Raw genomic sequence first — 26584 nt, 5'->3', positions numbered from 1 at the left:
ACACACAGCCCTACCCCCCCCCCCCACTCCCACATCCCCCCCTTTCCCCCACACCAACCGCCCCCCCACACCCCCCACCCCCTCCCCCACACACACACCTGTTTGGCAGTGTACAGCTTCATCACAGGCACCAACAGCCTCAGCAGCAGGGTCTCGGTCTCCGTGGCCTCCCCCACCTCCTCCCTCCCCAGCAGGCGAGCCGCTTCCAGCGACAGCAGAGAGGCTCCCCGGGCCTCCACCTGCAACACAGACAGGCAGCTTCTTCTTCTTATTCTTCTTCATTGTTCCCAGGCCATATTCAGACGGTCAGTCTACAGTAAGTTACGAAGTCCACAGTCCGTTGGAGCTCTTGTCACCGTTCCCCACAACAACTTGCTCTGGGGTTCTGCAGGGACTGGGCCAGATCTGACGCCTCAGCTCTTTGTGTAGACGGCAGTCTCTCGCAGGACATGGGCTGGAGTTTGAGGAGCGATTACACATGGACACTGATCTGCGTTGGGGAAATTGTCTGTTTGTAGAGACGGGAGGGGAGCTGGCAGTGGCCTGTGCGCAGTCTGAGAATGATGACAGGCAGGCTGGCAGCGAGTCAGTCAGGTGTTCCAGTCAGACAGGTGTGTCACGAGGCAAGAAGTTTGGGGGTTTTTTTGGTTGTTGTTTTTCCCCAACATTTTTCATTCAGGCAAAGGTGCACCGATACAAAATCTGTATATTTTGAGCATTAGAAGGTATAGGGTAAACACATAATAAGTTCTTCTTCTTCTTCTTCTGCGTTCGTGGGCTGCAACTCCCACGTTCACTCATATATACGCGAGTGGGCTTTTTACGTGTATGACCGTTTTTACCCCGCCATGTAGGCAGCCATACTCCATTTTCGGGGCTGTGCATACTGGGTTCGTTCTTGTTTCCATAACCCACCAAATGCTGACACGGATTCAGGATCTTTAACGTGCGTATTTGATCTGCTTGCGTATACACACGAAGGGGGTTCAGGCACTGGCAGGTCTGCACATATGTTGACCTGGGAGATCGTAAAAATCTCCACCCTTTACCCACCAGGCGTCGTCACCGTGATTCGAACCCGGGACCCTCAGATTGAAAGTCCAATGCTTTAACCACTCGGCTATTGCACCAATCATTAAGTTCTAATATACTGAAAAATCCAAAACAGCAGAACAATACATATTCAATAACGTAATACCAAGGTAGCATTGTATGGCTTCATCTTGTACTAAACATTTATAAAGTGCTCATTTTTTTCCACAAATTTGTTATATTCCAAAGTTATGTTAAACATATACTTGTCTACTTCATATGCCTGTTCGAGGTCTTTTAGGAACATTTGTCATGTTTGTTCTACTTTGTTGATTCTACATTTCTATACAGAGAATTTTGCTATCAATAAAATATATACAAAGCAAGAAGTTTATTTCATATACCCCCCTGGGGGCATATAAACATTATACATCAACATCTTTCACACACACACACACACACACTCACACCATATAAAGACAAGAGAGGCAAGGCCTTCAAGACTCATTTGTGATACACTTCAAAAAATATATGTATATAATCGTTAAAATGTGTTCTATATTTGTTATTATAAAGCTTCGGGTTAAAAAAAGAAAAAGAAAAAAAAAAGTCCTAACCAGATTCAAACCCCGCGTGTTCAGGTGAGAAGAAACTGTCTTACCCATTAGACTATCGTGGCTTCTTAACTGACGTTCTAAAATCTAATATTTGAACATACTTTTTTAAAGGGCGATAAATCAATTGCGGTATTCGCAGTGACAATTTTTAACTGTGAATTCTGACTGATTCTGTGGATATTTTTATGGCAGTCTGGGGCATAATCCAGTAAGTGATGAGGCATTCACAAATCTTTCTCTGAATAAATATTTAATGGTCTCCTTCTCCAACTTTCCATCATCGTGTATTGTCCATTGAATATAGGATTGAACGGGTAGGTCAACAACTTGAAACAAAATGGCATCGTTCGCGTTCGCGAAGAATATGAGCACGCGCTTTGAATGTGTATAAATATGTGTACGCAACTGATTTTTGCCCATGACCTTCAGGGCTCAGCCAGTAGATCTGTAAAGTCCACTCATCGTATTGATTTTAGTATTTTCCGAAAAAGACCACTTGGGCATTGAACATAGTGAAAGCCCTGTACACTGAGAGTAAAACACACAAGCTTTTTATGTATTGAGTATAATTTCAAAACGTAATGTTTAAAGCAAATTAAGTCCCCTAGCATTAATTACAGATTAATTTCCCTTTTTTACTATCTGCACCAAAACGTTTCCAAATAAATAAAACTTCCATGCTTAGCAAAATAAGTTCCTGTTTGAACAAAAAATGATAATAATGACTGCTCTTGTTGTTGTGTCAGAATATCAGATCAAAGTGCCAAGTTTAGAGAATACAAAAAATATAAATATAACAGTAAATGCAGTTTGCATATAATTAGGCTTCTTTTTTTAATTTTTTTGTGCCCATCCCAGAGGTGCAATATTGTTTTAAACAAGATGACTGGAAAGAACTGAATTTTTCCTATTTTTATGCCTAATTTGGTGTCAACTGACAAAGTATTTGCAGAGAAAATGTCAATGTTAAAGTTTACCACGGACACACACGCACACACACAGACACACACACACACAGACAACCGAACACCAGGTTAAAACATAGACTCACTTTGTTTACACAAGTGAGTCAAAAATGAGTTATCACTTCACTACAAGTTACTGGGTTTTTTTGGTTTTTTGTTGTTGTTGTTATTGTGTGGTTTTTAATTCCCTTACGATTCTTTTTTCCTGATTTCACTTGGTATGCCACTTCACTATTACAAGTTTGTTTGTTTGTTTGCTTTTTGTTTGTTTATTCCACTTGATGCCACTTTTTATTATTTTAATTCAGCTTGATTCTTATCTTCTGATCTGTCTAGTTAAGCCACTTTATTACAAGAAGTATGTTTTTTGATTGTTGTTTTGTTTGTTTTTATTTATCCCACTTGATACCTTTTTGTTTAAATCCCTCCTTTTTTTTTTTTTTTTTTTTTTGACTGGATATGACAACAAATTACTACAACAAATTTGTTTTCTGTTTGTTTCTGTTTGTTTGTTTGTTTGTTTTTTTATCCCACTTACTGCCTCTTTTTATTTTTTAATTTTTTAATCCCTTTTGATTTTTTTTCTGATTTGATTGGGTATGACACTTTATAACCAGATGTTTGGGGGGGGGGGGGGGTGTTGTTGTTTTTTTGTTTGTTTGTTTGTTTTTATTTATCCCACTTGATGATTTCTTTTCCATCCCACTTGATACTGTGTTGTTGTTTTTTCGGATCAGACAGGTATGTCACTTCACTACAAGTTGTTTGCTTCTTTTTATACATACCATCTGATACATTCCTTCTGATCAGACAGCTAATATGCAACTTGTTTTTTCAATGAAATGTAAAAACTGTGATGCAGCACGCGAAAACCTGCTAAAGCTGCAGCCAGCTATTCTTCACCTTCACCTTCACCTATCCCGTAGTCTTGTGGACCGTTGGGGCGCCACAGGAGACCTGGCAACCAGCATCCTCCAATCCTCTCGGTTTTCTGACCCCTGACTGTATCGCTCAACCTCAAGCCCGTCCATTCTGGGATGCTGTCCTCCCATCTCTTCCTCTGTCTGCCTCTCCTTCTCACCCCTTGCACTGTGCCCTGCAGGAATGTCTTGGCAAGCCCTGATGATCTCATGACATGGCCATACCATTTGAGCTTGCGTCTCTTGACCAAGGTCAACAGGTCTTCGTAGGGCCCAATGACTTGTCTGATTCTGTTTCGAACTTCTTCGTTCGTGATATGATCTTTGTAGGAGATGCCCAGGAGTCTTTGAAAGCATCTCATCTCAGTGGAATGTATTCTCTTTTCTATTTCAGCTGTTAAGGTCCACGATTCACATGCATACAAGAGTAATGATGTCACCAGGGTACGCATCAGTCTGATCTTTGAGCCGAGTGCAATGTTCCGGTCATTCCAGATGTACCTCAGTTTAGCTATACTTAGCTACGTACAAAAACACCTCACAAGGGTCAAAATAATGAAAATCAAGATTTTTTTTTCCAACAAATTTCGCATCTTTAAAGTTTTATCTTTTCTGTTGGTAAGTATTTTAGCATAAAACTGCCTGAAACTGTTGCATTTTTAATGTTTTCGGGTGCATGTGCTGTTGGTACTGTTCAGAGCATCTAACTCCAGGCTTTTCTGATATCACATCAGCCAGTGATGTGGCAATACACTTCATGACTGCAGTTCCTTATTGAATTTGATCTGGGATCTAAAGCCGAGTTTCAACAGATTCATCAGCATTACAGGAAATATTTTTTTTTGTTCAAGGACAAATGCAGTCCTTTGTCCCTAATTTGAACATTCACTGTCGCTGTTGACTCGATCTGCTCTCTTGTGGCTTGACATCACTCCTCCACTCGCCATTCTTGACTTTATTTGAGTACAGAAAGAAAATATAAACTTTCCTGTGCTTTTTTTTTTCCATACATAAATTCATAGTTTACTTAATTCTAAGTCTTTTGACACCATATACATGTTCAAGTTAATTCTTGTTCTAAAGTTAAAATCATCCAAATACGTTTTTTTCATGAGCCAATTTCTCCATTTTGTTCTTTTTGGGCACACCACCTTTGAAAAAACTATAAACTATGATATATAGATTCATTCTGTTTTTCGTATGCTAATCTATGATTTTTACTTTCTGGAAAGACCTAAATGTGAAAAATGATAGATTCGACTTTAGTAGGGTTTTCATGTGCAGCATGACATATAGTAATATAAAATAAAATAATCAACAACAACAAATATATATATATATATATTTAGATCAGTATCAGTATCAGTATCAGTAGGCGTCACTGCGTTCGGTCAAATCCATATACGCTACACCACATCTGCCAAGCAGATGCCTGACCAGCAGTGTAACCCAATGCGCTTACTCAGGCCTTGAGGAAAAAAAATTTAAAAAATAAATAAATAAATATTAATAATTAAAATAAAATAAATAAAGTAAAAAATAACAAAAAAATAAATGAAATAATATAGTAACTAGAATTTAAAAAAAAAAAAAAAAGTAAAATGAAACAAAATCAAACAAAACAAAAAAATAGAATACAACGAAATTAAAGAAAAGAAAATCAATCACCACAACCAAAAAACTGAATACAGCGGCGCCCTACCTCCATACGAGCCAAGGTCTGCACGTGCAGAGGGTAGTCTTTCAACACAGAGCCAAACGCCTGGCGCCGAGTGCTGTAGTCTCTGGCCAAATTCACCATTCTGTCACAGAGAGAAAAACAGGAGTAGGCCTAGCGATTAACGTTCATCAACTTTTAGCTGATCCTTTTTTTTTTTTTTTTATATATATATCTCAAGGCCTGACTAAGTGTGTTGGGTTATGCTGCTGGTCAGACATCTGCTTGGCAGATGTGGTGTAGCGTATATGGATTTGTCCGAACGCAGTGACGCCTCCTTGAGCTACTGATACTGATACTCACAGAGGCTTCAGTTTCTTTTTTTTTTTTTTTCCAAGAGGGTGTCACTGCCTTCTGTTAAAATTACTCGAATCCATAGATGGATGAATCCATGGAGTGATGGCCTAGAGGTAACGTGTCCGCCTAGGAAGAGAGAGAATCTGAGCGCACTGGTTCGAATCACGGTACATTTGCCAATGTTTTCTCCCCTCCACTAGACCTTGAGTGGTGGTCTGGACCCTAGTCATTCGGATGAGACGATAAACCGAGGTCCAGTGTGCAGTTTGCACTTAGCGCACGTAAAAGAACCCACGGCAACAAAAGGGTTGTCCCTGGCAAAATTCTGTAGCAAAATCCACTTCGATAGGAAAAAAAAACTGCACGCAGGAAAAAAAAGAAAAAAAGAGAGTGGCGCTCTCAGTGTAGCAACACTCTCTCCCTGGGGAGAGCAGCCCGAATTTCACACAGAGAAATCTGTTGTGACGAAAATGATAAATGCAATACAATACACCATATCTGCCAGGTGTCATACCTGACCAGCAGCATAATCCAACGCGCTAGTCAGGCCGTGTACCAGAGAGTGAATTTTTTCAACATATTTTTTTCCAGAGGACAACACTATTGTTGCAGTGGGTTCTTTTTCAGTGTGCCAAGTGTGGTCTGCACATGAGACCTAAGTTTATTGTCTCATCCTAATGACTAGTAAGTGTGGCAAACCTTCTCAGCTCACTCTTTCAAAGCACTGGCTGAAGAAAGATATTGGGCAGGTATGGGTAATTGCGAACGATCCAGTCGAAGCGACTAGCTCAACGTGTGTACTATAAAGACTACATGTTATGCGATAGTCAAACGTAGTTCTTTTGTTTTTCAAGGCTTTCTCCAAGTTCGTCTGCTCCTTCTTTTCAACTTCTTGTCGACGTTTGAAACAACAGGAGTGCCTGAGGGTAAATGCGAATGGGCAAGTCTAATTGCGAACAACAGCTTTGGGTACATGTGGACGATTAAAACAGAAGCAGCTCTTTAACCTAATTTTTTTTTTTTTTTTTTTTTTTTTTTTTTTTTGTTTAATTTTATTTATTTATTTATTTCTCTCAAGGCCAGACTAAGCGCATTGGGTTACGTTGCTAGTCAGGCATCTGCTTGGCAGATGTGGTGTTGCGTACATGGATTTGTCCGAACGCAGTGACGCCTCCTTGAGCTACTGATACTGATACTAACTCATTAGACACAACATATTATTAACTGGTGACGCGCATACAACATATCCAATCAAATAAAACTATTTTAAACTGTGTCGAAGTTCAAGTACTACAACTTGCTTCCCTTGATTTTAGGATTTTGAGAGTGTGTTTGTAATCTTGGTCGGCAGTGGTGCGCGAAGAGAAGAAATAGCGTGGAAATAGCCAGAAATAGCTGATGCTTGACTGGTTCTTTGAAATGGATATTCATTAAGATATTAGAAAAAGGTCAAAGCAGACGTTACACTGTGAAATGCAATAGTTAAGAATGCTTCGAATTGGGGCGGTATACAAATCGTTCGCGATTACACGCTGTTCACAATTACCCATACCTACCCTGTCACCTGATGCTTTCAACCACCTTCTCTCCTGCAGCTGATTTTGCCACACACTCTGTCACACTTTCTGCTCTGGTTTGTGTTGAGTTGTTACTGTAATTATTCTCTCTCAACACGGCTCATATCAGAGAATATGTAAGCTTACAGTTTGGGCCAACAGCAGTGTGAGACCTGTGTGATCAATGGTTTCTCAACAGCAATGGGAGTTCATTTACATTTTTTTTTTTCTCTTTTTTAAAAAAAAAAAGAGGCAGGCAGGCACTGGCTCTCCATGCTGCAGCCTTGGGGGCTAGTTGTCCTGCCAAATGTCCTGAAGCCCACTGCATGGCTGAGAGAATGGGGATGTAACTTGTGCAAAACACTCTCCACTTTAATCAAAGTCTGACCCAGCTAGCCGGGACATCAGTTGCCTCTGCAGTTCTGATGGTCATAGTTGGACACAACTGACTATCATACAATTCCTCTCTTAACATCTTATCCTGCTACCTCTGTGTCAGATTATGACTGCTCTCTCAAGGGAGAGTGCATGACCACAAAGGACCAATGACAGTCCTTTTTTTTCCCCACTGTGTATATTTGATTATCTGTGTATTTTTCTGCACAATTTCCCCATGGGCACTTTTTCTGCATTGGCTTCTTTCACATGTACAATGTTGTAATTCCTAAAATCAACAACTGAAATCAGGACTGATTATTCATCATTTCCTGAAACCAGACAAAGAGAAACCAAAATAATGTCAAACAGTCAATTTTAATCATGTTAAAAAATTACCAATTCAGTCTACATACATATTCCTTAAAAACAAGAAAAAACCATTTAAATTTGTCATGAAGTGGGCATGAAGTGAGGGACTTTTTTTTTCTTCAGTGACAAGACACATCATCATGGTTGTCTCTCAGATATAGGAGTTTCTGTTTCCGTTTCTCAAGGAAGCGTCACAGCCTTTGGATAGATTCATACACGCTACACCACATCTGCTTGGCAGATGCCTGACAGCAGCATAACCCAACACACCTTGTCAGGCCTTGAGTTCATCTATCAGAGTGGATTTCTTCTTCAGAATTTTGCCAGAGGACAACACTCTGGTTGCCATGGATTATTCTTCAGCGCGCCAAGCGCATGCTAGACATGTGACTTCATTTTATTATCTCATCCAAATGACTTAACGTACAGTTTGGTTTGGCTTTCCAGTCAAACATGGGAGAAAGCTCAGACCCTCACGAAGTCTCTGTACTGGAAGTTGAGCACCTTAACCATTCTGCAACCTTTCTCCTTGTCTCTCAGGAACTGAGGAAGAGAATGTATTGTGTTATCATGAAACACAATGTAACCTGAGTAGAACAGACATTACAGTGGAAAAGCCACTGCCCTGAGCAACCCCACGTGCTCAGCCTCAGAAGTTTGGGTCCAGTGGCAAGAAAAGACTTTTGCATGTTACATGTTTGAAATCAGGGCTATCACGCCCTGAGATGGCTCCCTACACAGGCTCATTCTTATGTCCTATCTACCAAAAAGACAGAATTCACACAGTGACCAAATAAAACAAATGAGTAAATACTTTACAATAAATCATAATAACAGGTACTTAAGGTAAATGACCGCAGTAGATATGAAAGCACAGTCAAATACACATAAACATACATGAGCCCCAACACACACACACACACACGCACACATTACCCTGCACCTCCTCTACCCCCCTCCTCCACACACTCATTTCTAGGCTACGTATCGCAGCTTCCACGGCACACACACACACACACACACACACACACACAGATGAATATTTACTTGTACAAGCACACACACATGTGCCCATATCCCCCACCTCCAACCCCACACACATATATACAAAGATATATATATACACGCGCACGTTCCAATATCCTGTTGCTCCCACAACTGTGAAACTGCATGTTTGGTGCACATCTGTTATGCATGTGTGGGTGTATGTGTGAATGTGTGACTTCATGTTTTACATTTATTTGCTTATTTATCATCACTGTTGTCTTTTTTATTTATTTTATTTTTTATCTTTATTATTATTATTATTATTATTATATTTTTTATATTATAATTATTATTTATTTATTTATTTACTTATTTATGTACGCTTATCTATTATTTATTCACTTTTTTTTTTTCTCAAGGCCTGACTAAGCGCGTTGGGTTAGCTGCTGGTCAGGCATCTGCTTGACAGATGTGGTGTAGCGTATATGGATTTGTTCGAACACAGCGATGCCTCCTTGAGCTACTGAAAACTATTAAAAAAAAACAAAAAAACTGACCGCAGTAGAATATGAAGCCTTTTTTAAATCATCTTCAGTGACATGACAACACAGAGTGACCACTATACCTTCTTATTTTACCTACAGTGACAAGACACACACAGTGACGGCTGTACCTGCGCATGGCAGAGCTGGCGGACACAGAGTTGTGCAGTCGGGTCAAGGTCAGCATGTTGGAGATGGCCGCCACTCCCCGCCCTTCCTCCGACACCTACAGAGATAAAAGGTGTCCCCCCAAAATCTGGAATTGTAGTGATTTCCTTCACTTTCACTTTACTTTTTCAGGGTGATGAAGAGGTCTCTCCCTGACTGTGCAGAAATGTACTGAAGACAGTGGCTTTATCGACTGGATTTGTGTGCTGCAAATAACAGGGATCATTTTGAACATCCCCCGAAAACGGAGTATGGCTGCCTACATTGCGGGGTAAAAACTGTCATACACGTAAAAGCCCACCTGCGTGTACATACAAGTGACCATGGGAGATGCAGCCCATGATCGAAGAAGAAGATTTTAAACATGTATTATTTTGAAAAATGTTATTGATAAATGTTCATTCTTTCTAACATTTCGTTCTCTCTGTTTTCATTCCTTTTGCCACAAGGAAATGCAGAAATGTGGCGGATGCAGGGGCCTTCTTCTTCTTCTTCTTCTGCGTTCGTGGGCTGCAACTCCCACGTTCACTCGTATGTACACGAGTGGGCTTTTACGTGTATGACCGTTTTTACCCCGCCATGTAGGCAGCCATACTCCACTTTCGGGGGCGTGCATGCTGGGTATGTTCTTGTTTCCATAACCCACCGAACGCTGACATGGATTACAGGTTCTTTAACATGCGTATTTGATCTTCTGCTTGCATATACACACGAAGGGGGTTCAGGCACTAGCAGGTCTGCACATATGTTGACCTGGGAGATCGGAAAAATCTCCACCCTTTACCCACCAGGCGCCATTACCGAGATTCGAACCCGGGACCCTCAGATTGAAAGTCCAATGCTTTAACCACTCGGCTATTGCGCCCGTCAATGCAGGGGCAAAATGGATAGAGCAATGGATTCTTGCCCAAGTTGCTCCAAGTTGTGGAGTGATGGCCTAGAGAACGCGTCCGCCTAGGAAGCGAGAGAATCTGAGGTGCGCTGGTTCGAATCACGGCTCAGCCACCGATATTTTCTCTCCCTCCACTAGACCTTGAGTGGTGGTCTGGACGCTAGTCATTCGGATGAGACAATAAACCGAGGTCCCGTGTGCTAGCATGCACTTAGCGCATGTAAAAGAACCCATGGCAACAAAAGGGTTGTTCGTGGCAAAATTCTGTAGAAAAATCCACTTCGATAAGAAAAACGATAAAAAACAAAACAAATAAAACTGCACGCAGGAAAAAATACAAAAAAATGGGTGGCGCGGTAGTGTAGCGATGCATCTCTCTGGGGAGAGCAGCCCGAATTTCACACAGAGAAATCTGTTGTGATAAAAAGAAATACAAATACAAACAAATACTTTGATCCCCGGTTTCGGGATGCACCAGCAGGAGATTCTTCCGATCCCTCAGGTCAACATATGTGCATACCTGCTCATGCCTGAACTCCCCTTCATATGTATACCCACGCAGAAGATCAACACACACGTTCAAGATCCCGCTATCCATGTCAGCATTTTATGGGTTACTGAAACAAGAACACAGCCAGGTGTAGGAAGACGTGCAATGCAGCTTGGTTGACTGAAATGGAAGGGCATGAGAATTTCAACAATCTGTAGATTTGTATGTAGCTATTTCCATTTGGTGCCATTCAAATTATCTTTTCTTTTTTCATTCATTTTATTTGTTTGTTTGTTTTCTATGTTGGAAACATGCTGCTGCCAAAAAGAAAATCTCTGAACCAAAGGAAAGACAATAAACTTTGTGTATTCATATTCGTGTATACATGTAAAGGCCCACTCGTACATAGTAGTGGATGTGTGAATTGCAGCCCATGAACGCAGAAGGAGATATATGGCAGAACCAACAGAAAATCATCTCATGATACCTCTTATTCACCTTTACGCAAGCTGAAGGGAACTGAAGGGAAGCATTTCATTATGAACAGTGGGGGCTAGAACTTGTGCGCCTAGTGCTTCAGTCTGAGCATGAAGTAACAGTAGTTGTCTGTTGTCTTTTATAAACAATTCCTTAACCCATTTCATCCCCAGTAGAACCAAGCAGTCTCATTCTCCAGAACAAGTGAAGGTTGAAAAAGGGGGTTAAGTCAGAAAATTTATCAAAACAAAAAAGTTTTCGAACAGTTTGCTGTAAAGTTTGGTGTGAGTGTGGTAAAATAATCACTGTAGCATATGTGCCTTGAAAAATGAATAAAACTGTCTAGATGGAAGGTTGTCTGTGGGGGGTTTCTGGTGTGATTTTTTGTGTTTTTTTCTGTTTGTTTGCTTGTTTGGTATTTTATTGTTTTTTGTTGGTTTGGGGGTGGGGGTGGGGGATTGTTGTTGTTGTCGTTCTTGTTTTGGGGGGGGTCATTCTTTTCTCTCTCTCTCTCTCTCTCTCTTACATTGTAGAGGGAGCTTCCCTTGCTTGGCAGCCAGCAAGACGTTGAATTCTCCAGCTGCAACGAAATAACTTCTTTGCGAATAAATTCCATCCATCATGCCTGTTGTTGGACTGCCGTTGACACTGGAAAGTATGCTGAACACAATGCTGCAAGATATGATGTTGTCATCATTCAAGATAGAAGGCAGGGGCGAGCAAACTGTCGTCGTGCTCAAACTGACAACGACCGGTCAACGCCATGTTGCTCAACAACACAGTTCCGCTGTGTACCGAAAAAAATGTCCATCACAGGTGAGCAGAGACATGAAACGAGCCGCAGCCCACAGACTGAACCAGGAAATAAAGGCAAGTGATCGTGCATCGTCCCCCTCAGGACTATTTTTGCCAACCCCTGCCAGTCTGTTCTATGCCACTGACAACGCTGACATCGAAGCTGCTGACACTGACATGTCTGGGCACAACCACCACCCCTCTCCCTCTGCTCCCCTGTCACCGACCGATGCACGGCGAAGCAACCTGCAGATCGACATGGCACAAGGCGACACAGATGCACCTGCAGTGACAATTCTTCAAACCGAATCCACGTGTGCAGACACATCGTGTGACGCAGAGATATGTGAGTTGAAAGGCTTTGGAAGCTGCACGGCCCTCGTGCCCCAAAACACTGACAGCATTAACTCAGACAAGAACTGAAAGTGGGGATCACGTCACAAGTTCTTTGTTCTTCAGTCTCAGTCAGCGCATGGTCTTATCAAAGGGAACTTGTGACACAGGATGAAGTGGACTCAATGCTCAAGACTGGTCTGCTGTCTCAATACTCCAGGAACAGAAAATCACCGTCTGACATGTGAGAAAAACAAAATAAAGCTGAGAAAATTAAGAAAATTAAGTTAAGTGTTATGTGTTAGAGAAAGGATGCATCCGAAAACTCCTTGGCATCCCCTACAGAGAACACATCACCAATGTAGAAGTGAGAAACGGGCAAACTATTGGATCCCTCAGATCTCCTTACCACAGTGGAGAAATGCAAATTAATTAAGGTGGCACAGGCAGATCTCATAATCACCAAGACTTACCAAGAAAATCCTGTAAGGCATGGTGCAAGTATTTGTAATACTTAGTAAGGAAAAGGAGAGGCTGACAGAAAACGAGATGGGAGTACTCCTCCTCCTCCTCCACCTCTTCTTCTTCTTCTTTGTTTGTGGGCTACAACTCCCACGTTCACCCATATGCACATGAATGAGCTTTTACTTGTATGACCGTTTCTACCCCGCCATATAAGCAGCCATACTCCGCTTTCGGGGGCGTGAATGCTGGTTATGTTTTTGTTTCCATAACCCACCAAACGCTGACATGGATTACAAGATCTTTAATGTGCGTATTCCATCTTCTGCTTGCATGTACACACGAAGGGCGGTTCAAGCACAAGCAGGTGCAGATGGGAGGACAACATCCACAAATGCACAGGCCTTAGACTGAGCGATGGCCTGAGAGAGACGAGGAACAGGGAGACAACTGTGGGGAACTGGTTACCAGATCATCAGTGGCGCCTCCATGATCGGACACTGCAGGATAGTAAAGAGTTACAGTCCAACCCACCATGGTCTGTATTCTTTGTCTTACGCACGCACATTTGAAATCCCGTGTTGCAGACGCAAGTCCCCTGGTTTTAGAAGAACTGCACTCTGTGGCCCACGGTGCTGATAATGCAAAATATCAGACACAGTTTCACAACTAAATCTTTCAAGTCTAACATTCGTTCAAACTAATATTTGCTGGTCTAATATTTGTTTAGATAACAGATCCTTCTCCACCCAGACCATCTTTGTGCTTGTGTGTGATTCAATGTGTGAGGGGTGGGGGGAGGGGTGGGGATCTATGGGCAAGGTGCGTGAGCTGTGAGTGATATTACACGGTTTTTTTAAATAGAATTATTACCTGGTCATTTTCCATAATATTCCTGAGTCTTATTCATACCACATGTATTGTAAAATGCACTTAAAGCTGTAAGGTGGGAGCTATATGAATTGACTGATTGATTGATTTACTGACTGACTGATATGGATATTCAAATAGTGTCTATCCTTGGTCAGAGACCAAGCTCTAAGTGATTTTTACAAACATGGAGTCATTTGCACAACAAGCTGCCTACCTGGGCAGAGCAGTCTGACAGGTACCACAGGCGCTCATCATTTGTTTCCTATGTCATTCAGTCAGGTTTCAGTCACACACACATACACACTCATACAGACATGAAACATTTTAAGTGTATGACAGTTTTGTTCACCCCCGCTCCCCCTCCCCTGCCATACATGATACAGGCAGCCATACTCTGTTATCAGGGGGGCGGGGGGATGGGGAGGGGGGTACATGCTGGGTATGTTCTGCACATTATTACTTTTTATATATCATCATGGGAAGTCATTTACAGCTTAGCCTTTTTTGTGAAGGACTATGACTCTCAAACTAGGAGGCATAATTGCACTGGCTCTTAGTGCTGCAACATTTGGGGGTTAGATGGCCTTTGGGAACCATCCCAACACCGAGTGTCCTAAAATACTCTTGGCCGAGAAAGTAGGGATGTAACTTGGGCAAGACACTCTCCACAGTAATCAAATTCCAGTCCAGATAGTCTGGACAGCAGTTAATTGCTCCGCTGTTCTGATGGTCATAGTCAGACACAACTGACTATCATACATTCATGAATATCATCATGGAAGAAAGAGGAGGAGATGAAGAAGAAGAAGAAAACATTCCCTAATAAACAAGAACTAAGTAGGCCCATTAACAGAAGATAAAGAAGAAGAAGAAGATGATGATGATAATGATGATGATGAAGAACAACAACAAGAACAAGAGGAACAAGAAGAAGAAAAATATTCCCTAATAACCAAGAAATAAGTAGGCCCATTAACAGAAGAAGAAGAAAAAGATGATGATGATGATGGTGGTGGTGGTGAAAAAGAAGAAGAACAAGAACAAGAACAAGAACAAGGACAAGAACAAGTACAAGAAGAACCAGAAGAGGAAGAAGAAGTCAACTTCTACACACACAGAACAGAACACTCCCTGCACATACCCTGAGGGCGTGGCTGCCCTCCAGGAGCAGCTCAGCGGTGGGCAGCTGTCTGGTGCCCAGCTTGTTCTTCAGCTTGTGGACCTGGATGTTGTTGAGGCGCCCCTCCCCGTCCCTCAGCTCCACATAGAACAGGGACAGCCCCTTGGTGCCCTGCTCACACACATACATACATGTATATACATAGAGAGAGAGAGAGAGAGAGAGAGAGAGAGAGATATACACACACGCATGCTATATATACAGTCACACACACTCACACATGCACACACACACACAAATGCTATATATACAGTCACATACACAAGCACACACACACACACACACACTTTGTCATGCACGCACACACACACACGCACACACACACACATTTTGTCATGCACGCACACAGGCATGTGCACACACACACACACACACACACACACATACACACCACACACAAACACACACACCACACACACACATACACACACAAAAAAAACATACACACACACACACACACACACACACACATCAATGCGCAGGCACACACACACACACACGCACGCACATCAATGCACAGGCACACACACACACACACGCACGCACATCAATGCACAGGCACACACACACACATGTTAGTCCAGATACAGAGACACAAAGCTTGCCAGACCTCGCTAAACACAGCCAGCATGGACCATATGTTCAGCTATCTATACGGTGGCATACGACTTAGGACTAGCTGAACTGTGGGCATGTGGCAAGGAGGTCTGAGAGGAGTGGACAGGACTATCTTCTGCTCACCTCTTTCAGTTTCACTTTCTTAAGGATGCGTCACTGCATTTGGACAAATCCATAAATGCTGCACCACATCTGCTAGGCAGATGCCTGACCAGCAACCTGACCAGTCAGGCCCTGAGTGCATGCATATATATATATGTTTGTGTACCTATCCTATCAGAGTTGATTTCTTCTAAGAAGCTGAGTGCATGCATATATATATATATATATATATATGTTTGTGTACCTATCCTATCAGAGTTGATTTCTTCTAAGAAGATTTTGCCAGGTTTTGGGGTGTTTTTTTGTTGTTGTTTTTTTCAGTGTGTCAAGTGCATGCTGTACACGAGACCTTGGATTATTGCCTCATCCAAATGATGCTCATTTTGATTTTCTTGTTAAATTTGGAAGAAAGGTTGTGACCAAGAATCAAACCCAGACCCTCAACGGACACTGTATTGGCAGATATGCGTCTTAATCACTCTGCCACCTTCCTCTTCGCTCGAGGCGATGAGGTCCATCCTTCCACCTGGCAAGTGAAGAGAAAATGAGAATCTGGTTTCAGCTGACTGTGGGATCAGCTCCACGCTTTTATCCACCTTGTACACTTTTCTGGCCTTGTTTTTGGCTTCTTACATGGAAAGAATACAGGAGTGATGGCCTAGAGGTAACGCATCCACCCAGGAAGCGAGAGAATCTGAGCGCGCTGGTTCGAATCACGGCTCAGACGCCGATATTTTCTCCCCTTCCACTAGACCTTCAGTGGTGATCTGGACGCTAGTCATTCGGATGAGACGATAAACCGAGGTCCCGTGTGCAACATGCACTTAGCGCACGTAAAAGAACCCACGGCAACAAAAGGGCTGTTCCTGGCAAAATTCTGTAGAAAAATCCATTTTGATAGGAAAAACAAATAAAACTGCACGCAGGAAAAAATACCAAAAATGGGTGGTGCGCTGTAGTGTTGCGACGCACTCTCCGAGGGAGAGCAGCCCGAATTTCACACAGAGAAATCAGTTGTGATAAAAAGAAATACAAATACAACACCTTCATTTCTTTCGGGATAATGCTGGTCAGACATGCATTGACCAAAACAGCAATGGTAATTGTTTAAAAAAAAAAAATAAAAAAATAAAAAAAAAAAATCTCCCACCATGTGCAAGCTCTCAAGTACTACTGTCTGAGCTAAGCCAGAAAGTGTGCAGTTGTCTATATTTGGCCACAGATGACTGGCTGAACTGCGGTTGCATGAATATAGGATGTCTGAAGAGTCGAGAGGTCTGTCCTCTGCTCATCTATTTTCTTCTAATGATCTAATGATCTGCTAATTTTGCTGTGTTCTACACCTGTACATTCTGCTGTGCCCTGCACCTGGTCATCTCTTCTGTTCCATTCACCTGTTCATCTCTACTTTTCTGTACACCTGTTCATTTCTACTGTTCTGTATACCTGTACGTATCTTCTGTTCTGTGCACCTGTTCATCTCTACTTTTCTGTACACCTGTTCATTTCTACTGTTCTGTATACCTGTACGTATCTTCTGTTCTGTGCACCTTTTCATTTCTACTGTTCTGTATACCTGTACGTATCTTCTGTTCTGTGCACCTGTTTATTTCTACTGTTCTGTATACCTGTACGTATCTTCTGTTCTGTGCACCTGTTCATTTCTACTGTTCTGTATACCTGTACATATCTTCTGTTCTGTACACCTGTTTATCTCTACTGTTCTGTGACCTGTTCATCTCTACTGTTCTGTATACCTGTACATATCTTCTGTTCTGTATACCTGTACACATCTTCTGTTCTGTGCACCTTTTCATCTAAACACCTGCTCATTTCTACTGTGATTTACAACTCCTCACCTCCACTGTATTTCCATGTCTGTCCACCACTCGTGCCAGGGTGAAGGTCATATCAGCGTCTGTTGCTGAGGAGAACCACTTGTAACCATAGAGACGGTAGGAGCCGTCGGTCTGCTCCACAGCCAGTGTCTCTGTTCCTCCCGCTGTCCAGAACAAATAATGCCCCTCATTCAGATCATGTCGGGTCAAAAAGCCACATTAATATTCATGCACTGCAACATCCCGGAGATCCAAACTCGTTTACATATTCAAGATCATGTGGTAGGGTCAAAGAGCTACATCAATATTCCTTCTCTGCAGTTAGCAGCGGTAGTAAAGGAACGGGCTCAATCTGAAGCCTCGCAGCTTGTTAACATCCCATCTATCAAGATGCTTCGGTTCACTAGGTTTGTAAACAGCATTACGTGCACACATTCCATCAGGTTGCAAATCAATCATCACATTCAGAAAGCAGTTTTGCGGAAAAGACAATTACTGAGGAGTCCACTGTGTAGTCAGATATCTGACTGGAATATTCACTGTGATGTTCCTGAAAGCTCTCTGACCTGCACTTTCAATGTGAGCTCATTCACAGCACAGCCACAATGCTGCTGTCTGAATGAAATACACTAGACCGTAACATGCCCAACCCTGGAAGCTCTGCAGCTGTGTGGAGGATCTGCAGTATACAGCTGTTTTCATCACAGAGACTGGGGTGTCCAGCTGATGAACGAGGAGATGAAGAAGAAGAAGAAGAGGAGCAAAGCATGCCCAACCCAACTCCAGTGACCCAGGAAGCTCTATAGCTGTGTGGGGTATCTGCTGTCTTCATTGCAGAGACTGGGGTGCCCATCTGACGAATGAGAAGATGATGAAGAAGAAGGACCTTCACACTTTTGTGACTGGCCCTTCCTCAACCTTATCTTCACTCCATCTCGCTCTCTACAATCGGCTTCAGATCCACTATGTTTATGCATACCCAGATTCAAACACTGGACGCCATTCTTTCTCTGTCTCTGGACCTTGCATTTGGAATGAACTTCCTCTTTCGCTTCATCAGGTCTCCGCACTCAGCTCTTTCAAGTCTGGCCATAAAAAGCCACCTCTTCAGAAGAGAGCCTGCCTCCCCTGCCTCTTCCTTGTCTTCAGTTTCTTCTTCAGTTTTAGAGTTATGCGTGCATGTGAATGACTGGTGAGAAAGCGCTTTGATTTGTCTCTGCACAAGATTCAGCGCCATATAAATACTATCATTATTATCATTATTATCTGCCTGCCAGCCCTAGCATGCCTCCACCAAACTGCAAGAAAACCAATCGTTCAGAGCACAACCATCCCAGCAAGACTGACTGGAACCCAATCATCACCAAACCTTGCGTACTTAAAGAAAAACAGATGTTAAGTTTAACAGTGCTGTTCTTAAGTTTAGTGCTTGAATGGGTTTTAGCCAATGTCTTAGACAACAGGAACATGAGCACGAGACAAGTACTGAACAACTCAAACTCTTCCACATTCAGTCTGCTGATTGTGCTTGCAACAACAGCAAAGCTGATGTTCACACAGTTTCTAAACCTGTCTTCTTCATCACTATCGCCACTATTTTAATTTTCTTGGGGTGAAAAATGAGTCATCAAGACATTTTTACATCACAATTTTACCAAATTACACACAAAAAAGGTTCAGTTTGTGAAACGGAAATTACAGTAGCTAGAGAAGATACTTTATAGTCGCCAATAGTATGTACCAAAGCAAACAAAAGTTCTGTACCCTGTACCATTTATAGGACTTAACCCATATCTCAGCTATGCATATCACTGATGGAATAACATTGAAAACCTGTTTTGTGCTAAGACCATAACCTCTGCCAACATCAATATTACAGGATGTCAGCAGAACAAGTTTATGTTTTCTAGCACAGTTTGATATTGAAACATATTTTCGACACATTGCTTTAAAACCACATGTGATAAACAATAGAGGCAAGGTCTTCTTGGCTCATGTGTGACACCAACTTACCACTTGACGTTGCTGAAAAAATGCCAGCTTTTAAGATCATGGCACACTTGCAAGCATGCATGCGTGTGCACGCACACACATTCACACACAATTCACACACACACACATACACACACACACTGATAAATACAACTGGGGCAGTGTGATTATTTAGACTCATTTTGTTTACACACATGAGACAAAAAGAAAATTTCAAAACATCTTGTGCTCTGTGAGTTGTAAACCATACTGATTTCAAATGACAGCACTGTAATCTACTGGAACTTGCATTAATGAAACTTTGCCTGCTTCTCTTGTGCAGTGTCCTTATCTTTATCTTTATTCTTTTTACATGAATAACAAATGTAAAATAAACTGAAAAATGTAGACAAACATATCAAATCAAATCAAATTATGGTGCTAAGAACCTCACTGACCACTAAGGCCATCTCAAGTCAAGGGTAGAACAAGAGAGGCAAGGCCTTCAAGACTCACTTGTGATAAATAAAGTCCCCTAGCATTAATTACAGAGTAATTTCCCTTTTTTACTATCTGCACCAAAACGTTTGCAAAATAAATAAAAATTCCATGCTTAGCAAAAGAAGTTCCTGTTTGAACAAAAAATGTTAGTAATGACTCCTCTTGTTGTTGTGTCAGAATAAGAGGTCAAAGTGCCAAGTTTAGAGAATACAAAAAAATATAAATATAACAGTAAATGCAGTTCGCATATAATTTGGCTTCTTTTTTTATTTTTTTGTGCCCATCCCAGAGGTGCAATATTGTTTTAAACAAGATGACTGGAAAGAACTGAATTTTTCCTATTTTTATGCCAAATTTGGTGTCAACTGACAAAGTATTAGCAGAGAAAATGTCAATATTAAAGTTTACCACAGATACACAGACACACAGACACACGGACACACACACACACAGACAACCGAACACCGGGTTAAAACATAGACTCACTTTGTTTACACAAGTGAGTCAATAAGTACAATAAAAACTAGTCACTGCTTCAAGCTTATGACTAAAAAAGTATATTAAAAAAAATATTTAAAAAACTTCCACAGTTTAAAACATTCAAGTCTGAAGACAAACACTTGCCAACTACAGCAAGCAGAGACAAACACAAATTTCATTCACACTGATGAAGAGATAAGTAATAACAGAAATTGTTAGATAAATATGAAAATGATTATTGTGAATTATCAAAAAAAATGATAATAATAATAACTGACCCACATCAGATCCGCCGCGTTTTTCTGTCATCCACTGGCCCGACGTCCAGAACCGTGAGGGGTCACGAGAGGTCAGACGTGACAATGCCCTCTCCACCAGCCATGAAGCTGATGTCTGCACAGTCTGTCAGAACAGATTCAGCAATTGTCCAAAACACTATTAAGAAAAAAAGAAAAAAAAAAGAAAAAAAAAGATAATCAAAATCAAAACGAAACCAAAAAAATATCAACAGCCGAATGGTTAAAGCGTTGGACTTTCAATCTGAGGGTACAGGGTTCGAATCTTAGTGGCGCCTGGTGGGTAAAGGTGGAGATTTTTCCAATCTCCCAGGTCAACATATGTGCAGACCTGCCAGTGCCTGAACCCCCTCCGTGTGTGTACGCACGCAAAAGATCAAATACGCAATTAAAGATCCTGTAATCCATGTCAGCATTCGGTGGGTTATGGAAACAAGAACATACCCAGCATGCACACCCCCGAAAACGGAGTATGGCTGCCTACAGGCCTGGGTAAATATACAAAACAGCCACACACATAAAATGTTATATGTTACATCTTTGTCTGAGTGTGTATGTGTGCGTGCCTGAAATCTGATTAAATGACACAGGAAACGAATGATGAGCACCCAATGGCAGCCGTCAGTCGGCTCTACCCAGGTAGGCAGCCTGTTGTGTAAATGACCCCGTGTTTGTAAAGCTTGGTCTCTGACCGAGGATAGGCGCTATATAAGTATCCATATCAATATCATGAAACAAGGCTAGCAGCTCTCTTTCTCCGATCTGGGCCCAGTCCATATGGAGCGGCCTGCCATTTTCAGCACATCACATGGATTCCCCACATCAGTTTTTAAAGAGTCTCCCAAGACACACACCTCTTCCATTCTGCCTTATACCATCCTATTGACAAATATGCTTCTTGAACTTGTGCTGTTTGTGCACATGCTTGTGTGTTGTTGTTTTTCTATGTACCCACTTGTTTGTGTATGATATGTTGTACTTGGATGCGTGTGTCATTTTTATGTATGCAGTGTATAACTTTTATTGAAAATGTCACAGGCTCCCTGCCTGGTAGATGTGAGCAGCGCTCTGCATCATACTCATCATCATTACTGTTATCATTATTATCATCATTAGTAGTAGTAGTAGTTGTTGTTGTTGTAGCAGTACTACTGCTGTGATCTTTGCAGTGCAAAACTACTGCTGTAACCTTTTCAGAGCAATATGACTACAATAACCTCTGCAGTGCATCTCAAATAATAAAGAACTTGTCTATGTAGTACATTGTGTTGATTCTTTCTTTTTTTTTTTCTTTGTGTGTGTGTGTGTGTGTGTGTGTGTGTGAGTGTGTGTGTGTGAATGGTGACACAAACGGTGCTTGCCTTGAACCTCTGATACATATAGCTGATGTAAAAAAAATTTTTAAATATATATATAGAGAGAGATAAGCAAATAAATAAACAAACAGATAACTAAATTAAATAAATGAATAAATAAACTGATGAATGAATAAATAAAAAAAAGAAAGAAAGAAATAAACAAACAAATAAATAAGTAAACTTAGCAGTGCATAATAAACGCAAAAAACAAATAAATACATAAACAAAGAAATAAACAAACAAATGAATATATAAATGAATAAACCTAGCAGTGCATACTGCACTGCAGTGAGCTTTGCAGCGCACGCTGACCTCAATGATCTTGGCGGCTCCATCGGCCATGGCCAGGGGGCAGCCGTAGAGACCTGAGGATGGGCTGAACAGGTACAGCTTGCTCACCTGGTACAGGCGGCTGAAACACCACGGATGCTCCAAGTTCTTAGTGTCGTTATCCTGAATCTTTTCTTAATTTAAAGCCCAGCTATCCAACGTGGTCATAACTGGCCCCAAACTGAAGCTCATAGGCCAGAACTTCACTTGAACCTGCAGAACTTCACTTGATAGATGTAAACACTGCACACACACACACACACACACACACACACACACACACACACACACACACACACACAAACACACACTGCATCACCACCATGCATGCAATTACCTCCTGGCCCCATGCAGTGAGTGACCTGCTGGACTCATACTGGCGCTTATAGGCCAAAGTAATCAGCCCCTCCTGTGCCACTTTTCAGTGACAGCATAACACACACACACACACACACGCGCGCACGCGCGCGCACACGCACGCACACACGTTATTAATGCACTTTATGGTAGTTTTCTACCTTTTCTGTTTCCCTCTCCCCTCCCCTCCTCCCCCTCCCTCCTTTTTTCCCCCTTTTCTTCTTTTTTTTAATCATCTAATATCACTGATTGTGAAAAGACGCTAAACTAAAGAACAAACGAACACACTAACACACACACACACACACACACTGAATCACCACCATGAAGTAGTTACCTGCTGGCCCCAAACTGGCGCTCATAGGCCAGTGCAATCAGGCCCTCCTGTGCAGCGATGCTGTGCATGGCGGTCCATGCCGTGCTAGTCCTCAGCACATCCACCCGGTGACCCCAGGCATCGGTCTGCTCCAATGTGGGCGGCTCTCGCTCGCAGCGCAGGTGGAGGTCGTAGATGTCTGTGCCCACACGGTGACCAAACCTCTCCAGGTCAGCCTCAATCTCTGGTAATGACTGGAGAGAAAAAAAGAAGAAGAAGAAGAAGAAGAAAACAAAAAACCCAGACTGAAACAAAACACTTTCAGTTTCAGTTTCAATGTCTCAAAGCTAGGACTAATCCATTATACTGCACCATATCTGCTGTAAAAAAAGAAAAGAAAAAAAAAAGAAAAAAGAAAAAAAAGAAATAAAGTTTATTTCTAAAACTTTTTTTTTTTTTTAAAGGCAGATGCCTTATGTTCCCATACACCCAATGCCCTATCAGGCCTTCATAGAGCCGACACCAGATTTTTATAAAACATTAACAGATAAAACTGATTTTCAGAAAATACTGATTATAAGAAATTAATAATAAATAAATAAATATGTACACACCAACACATACATGCACAAAAAGAAACAAAACAAAGATAAGATACTGTGAATAGATCATTGTACTCATTTTATTCCATATGACTTGATGAAACACAAACCTTGGCGAGGGTCTGAAGGACTGATCTGTGTACAAAGGTTAGGCATCTGCTGGTTTTTTGTTGCTGTTTTTTGTTTTTGTTTTTTTTTTTTTCCTTCTTCTTTTTTCCTTTTTCAACAGCAGATGCATGTGGTGTAGCTTATATGGCTCTTAGTCTTAGTGCTGTGCACAGCCTTGGGGGCTAGCTGGCCACTGGGGTCCATCCCAACATTGACTGTCCTTGCTTTACCTCTTGGCCAAAAGAGTGGGGGTGTAACTTGGGCAAGACACTCGATACTGTAACGAAATTCTGGCTCAGATAGTTGGGACAGCATCTGCCTCCTCTACTGTTCTAATGGTCATAGTCAGACATGACTGACTATGATTGAAGCTTATATGAATCAGTCTGCACCTCCTTGAAACTGAAATTGTGGTCATCAGTGGGGAGCTCAGTAGCTGGGTGGTGTCCTGCACAAGTTGAATCAGAACAGGCACTATATACTTAACACTAAATGATTCTGCAGCAGTGAAGGGTCTCCTCTGGTGTGTGGCCTGCTGGTAACTTAATATTGATAGTTCCTTGTGGGTGCTGGCACTGAGATAGCAGTGAATGAATCTGGATATGGCTGTGAATGAGGGAATAGCACTGAACGGGGTAGGAGTACAGTGTAGATGATGGAGCAGGTTATAAACAAAAATAAATGAGATACTGTGAATTAACGTACTTTGGGTATCCTAAAGTATAAAAAAAGATATTACCAAAATAAAGAGTTTAAAGAAGTGAATATAAAAAAGTTATTAAAAAAAAATATAAAAAAAGCACACATGGAACACACACACATCCACACACAAACAATTATGTGCACTAAGACTTAGTCACACGCATTGTTTCTTGTAGTTTTCAAAATTGCAATAATCTTAATCCTTTGATAAAAATTCTGACATACAATGTACCTGTATGCTGACTGGTATTCTTGAAGAAAAAAATATACTAATAACAATACTAATAATTTTCTATAAATTCACCAAGGAACCCCCCCCCCCCCCCCACCCCTCCAAAGTCCATATCCCAATCCCAAGAACTGACTTGTTCAAATCCAGTCTGGTTTACTCAGGTGCCACACTATGGAACTCACTCCCAGAAACAATTAAACAACACCATTGCCCAACCACCTTCAAAAAACATTACCTTTCCCACCTTACGTCATAATGTTTTGTGTAAATCACTCATTTTAATGATACTATTTGTCACATGTGTACAGTGGAATGACAATCTTCCTCACCCTCCATCCCCCATTCTGGTCTGGTGCGGTTGTGTTGTGTGTGTTTGTTTCTTTCATTTTGTTCATTTTTTCCCTATGCATTTTACTATCACCATGCTTGTGCCTGTATGTGCATGTGTGTATGTGTGTGTGTGTATAATATGTTGTTTGTTTTTTATTGATTGTTTAATTTTTTTTTTTTTACCACTGTTTTGTGTTTAGACCTACTAACACCGTGCTTTATTTTCTATTTAGTATTGTGCAGTTTAGACCCAACTCAGGGCGGGGACTGGATGTAAAAAAAAGCACACAGTGTTTATCTATTACCCTCGAAATAAAGAATTTGTCTTTGCTTGTCTTGTCCTGTCTCTCTCTCTCTGTATGTGTGTGTCACAAGGTGATGACATTTTCAGTAAAATTGTGTGTGCGTTCGTTTGTTCTTTAGTTTTGGGTCTTTTCACTATCAGTTATATTAGACGATTTAAAAAAAAAAAAAAATGGGATGAGGGAGGGGAGAGGGAAGAGGAAAACAGAAAAGGTAGAAAACTACCAAGAAATGCATTTGTGTGTGTGTGTGTGTGTGTGTGTGTGTGTGTGTGTGTGTGTGTATGTTCTTCTTCTTCTTCTGCTTTCTTTAAACATCCACCATCATCATTTTAGTTTGATGGTTCTGATGTGTATAGAACTGGGGGTTTTCCACTAGCTAGGTGTTGTTTTGTATAACTGGCAGTTGGGGACTTGTGGGGGTGGGGGTGGTAGAGGAGCAGGAGGGGGTGGGGGTGATGGGGGGGGGGGTGTCTCTGTGTCTGTCTGTGTCTGAGTGTGTTTGAGGAGAAAGGTGCGTGTGGATGGAATGAAAGTATCAGTGTTCGGGTGGAGATGGGGGGTTTGAGTAGCCGAATTCATACCTGTGCGGGAATATGCCGTCTGAGGTACGACCTGAGCAGGGAATCCTGTGTGTACTGGTTTCCTAGCTGCGGAGCCTCTTGGGTAAAACGGCCAAGTCTGGCGCTGGCGAAAGGCAATGTCAGTTTCAGATTGGTCGCCATCTCTCTGTCTGCCATCTCAGGCTCAGCAGACGACATAGTTGCACTGGCAGATGTCGGATTCCGGCTTATACATGCTCGTGTCCGCTTATAAACATTGAAACTTCGTTTGAAAAACTTTGTGCTTGTTAACATCTTGCTGACATAAACGCAGCGAGTTTGCAGCTGCTCAAGTCCCGATCGACTGTTTTTGTTTTGAAAGACTTTGGACTGGGTGTCCGCGTTTGAAGACAACAGAGTGATTGTTCTTGTATAAAGGGTGATAATTTACTTTTCATTTCGAAACGGCGACTTCTTGTTGTTCGGCAGCCCACTTCGCAGCAGTTGAAAAATCTGCTGCCACTGGGGAGATTGTGGTTAGAGGTGGAG

General features: G+C 41.7%; 1 protein-coding gene across 1 annotated transcript in view; it reads right to left on the bottom strand.

Annotated features, from left to right (window-relative positions):
- Positions 1 to 26439, bottom strand: part of LOC143288075 (acyl-CoA dehydrogenase family member 11-like) — a 41083-nt gene extending 14644 nt beyond the window's left edge. The window contains exons 1-9 of the mRNA XM_076596349.1: positions 26078 to 26439; positions 23239 to 23471; positions 22527 to 22626; positions 20839 to 20962; positions 17630 to 17772; positions 15012 to 15161; positions 9512 to 9606; positions 5237 to 5336; positions 99 to 239 (exon numbers count right to left, since the gene is read on the bottom strand). Coding sequence (XP_076452464.1) covers positions 99 to 239; positions 5237 to 5336; positions 9512 to 9606; positions 15012 to 15161; positions 17630 to 17772; positions 20839 to 20962; positions 22527 to 22626; positions 23239 to 23471; positions 26078 to 26350 — 1359 coding nt within the window. The 5' untranslated portion in view covers positions 26351 to 26439. The remainder of the gene's footprint in view (positions 1 to 98; positions 240 to 5236; positions 5337 to 9511; positions 9607 to 15011; positions 15162 to 17629; positions 17773 to 20838; positions 20963 to 22526; positions 22627 to 23238; positions 23472 to 26077) is intronic.
- Between the last annotated feature and the right edge of the window lie 145 nt (positions 26440 to 26584).

This window comes from Babylonia areolata, chromosome 12 (genome assembly GCF_041734735.1).
Source record: "Babylonia areolata isolate BAREFJ2019XMU chromosome 12, ASM4173473v1, whole genome shotgun sequence".
Lineage (NCBI taxonomy): Eukaryota > Metazoa > Mollusca > Gastropoda > Neogastropoda > Buccinidae > Babylonia > Babylonia areolata.
This window is presented reverse-complemented; position numbering and strand designations above follow the sequence as displayed.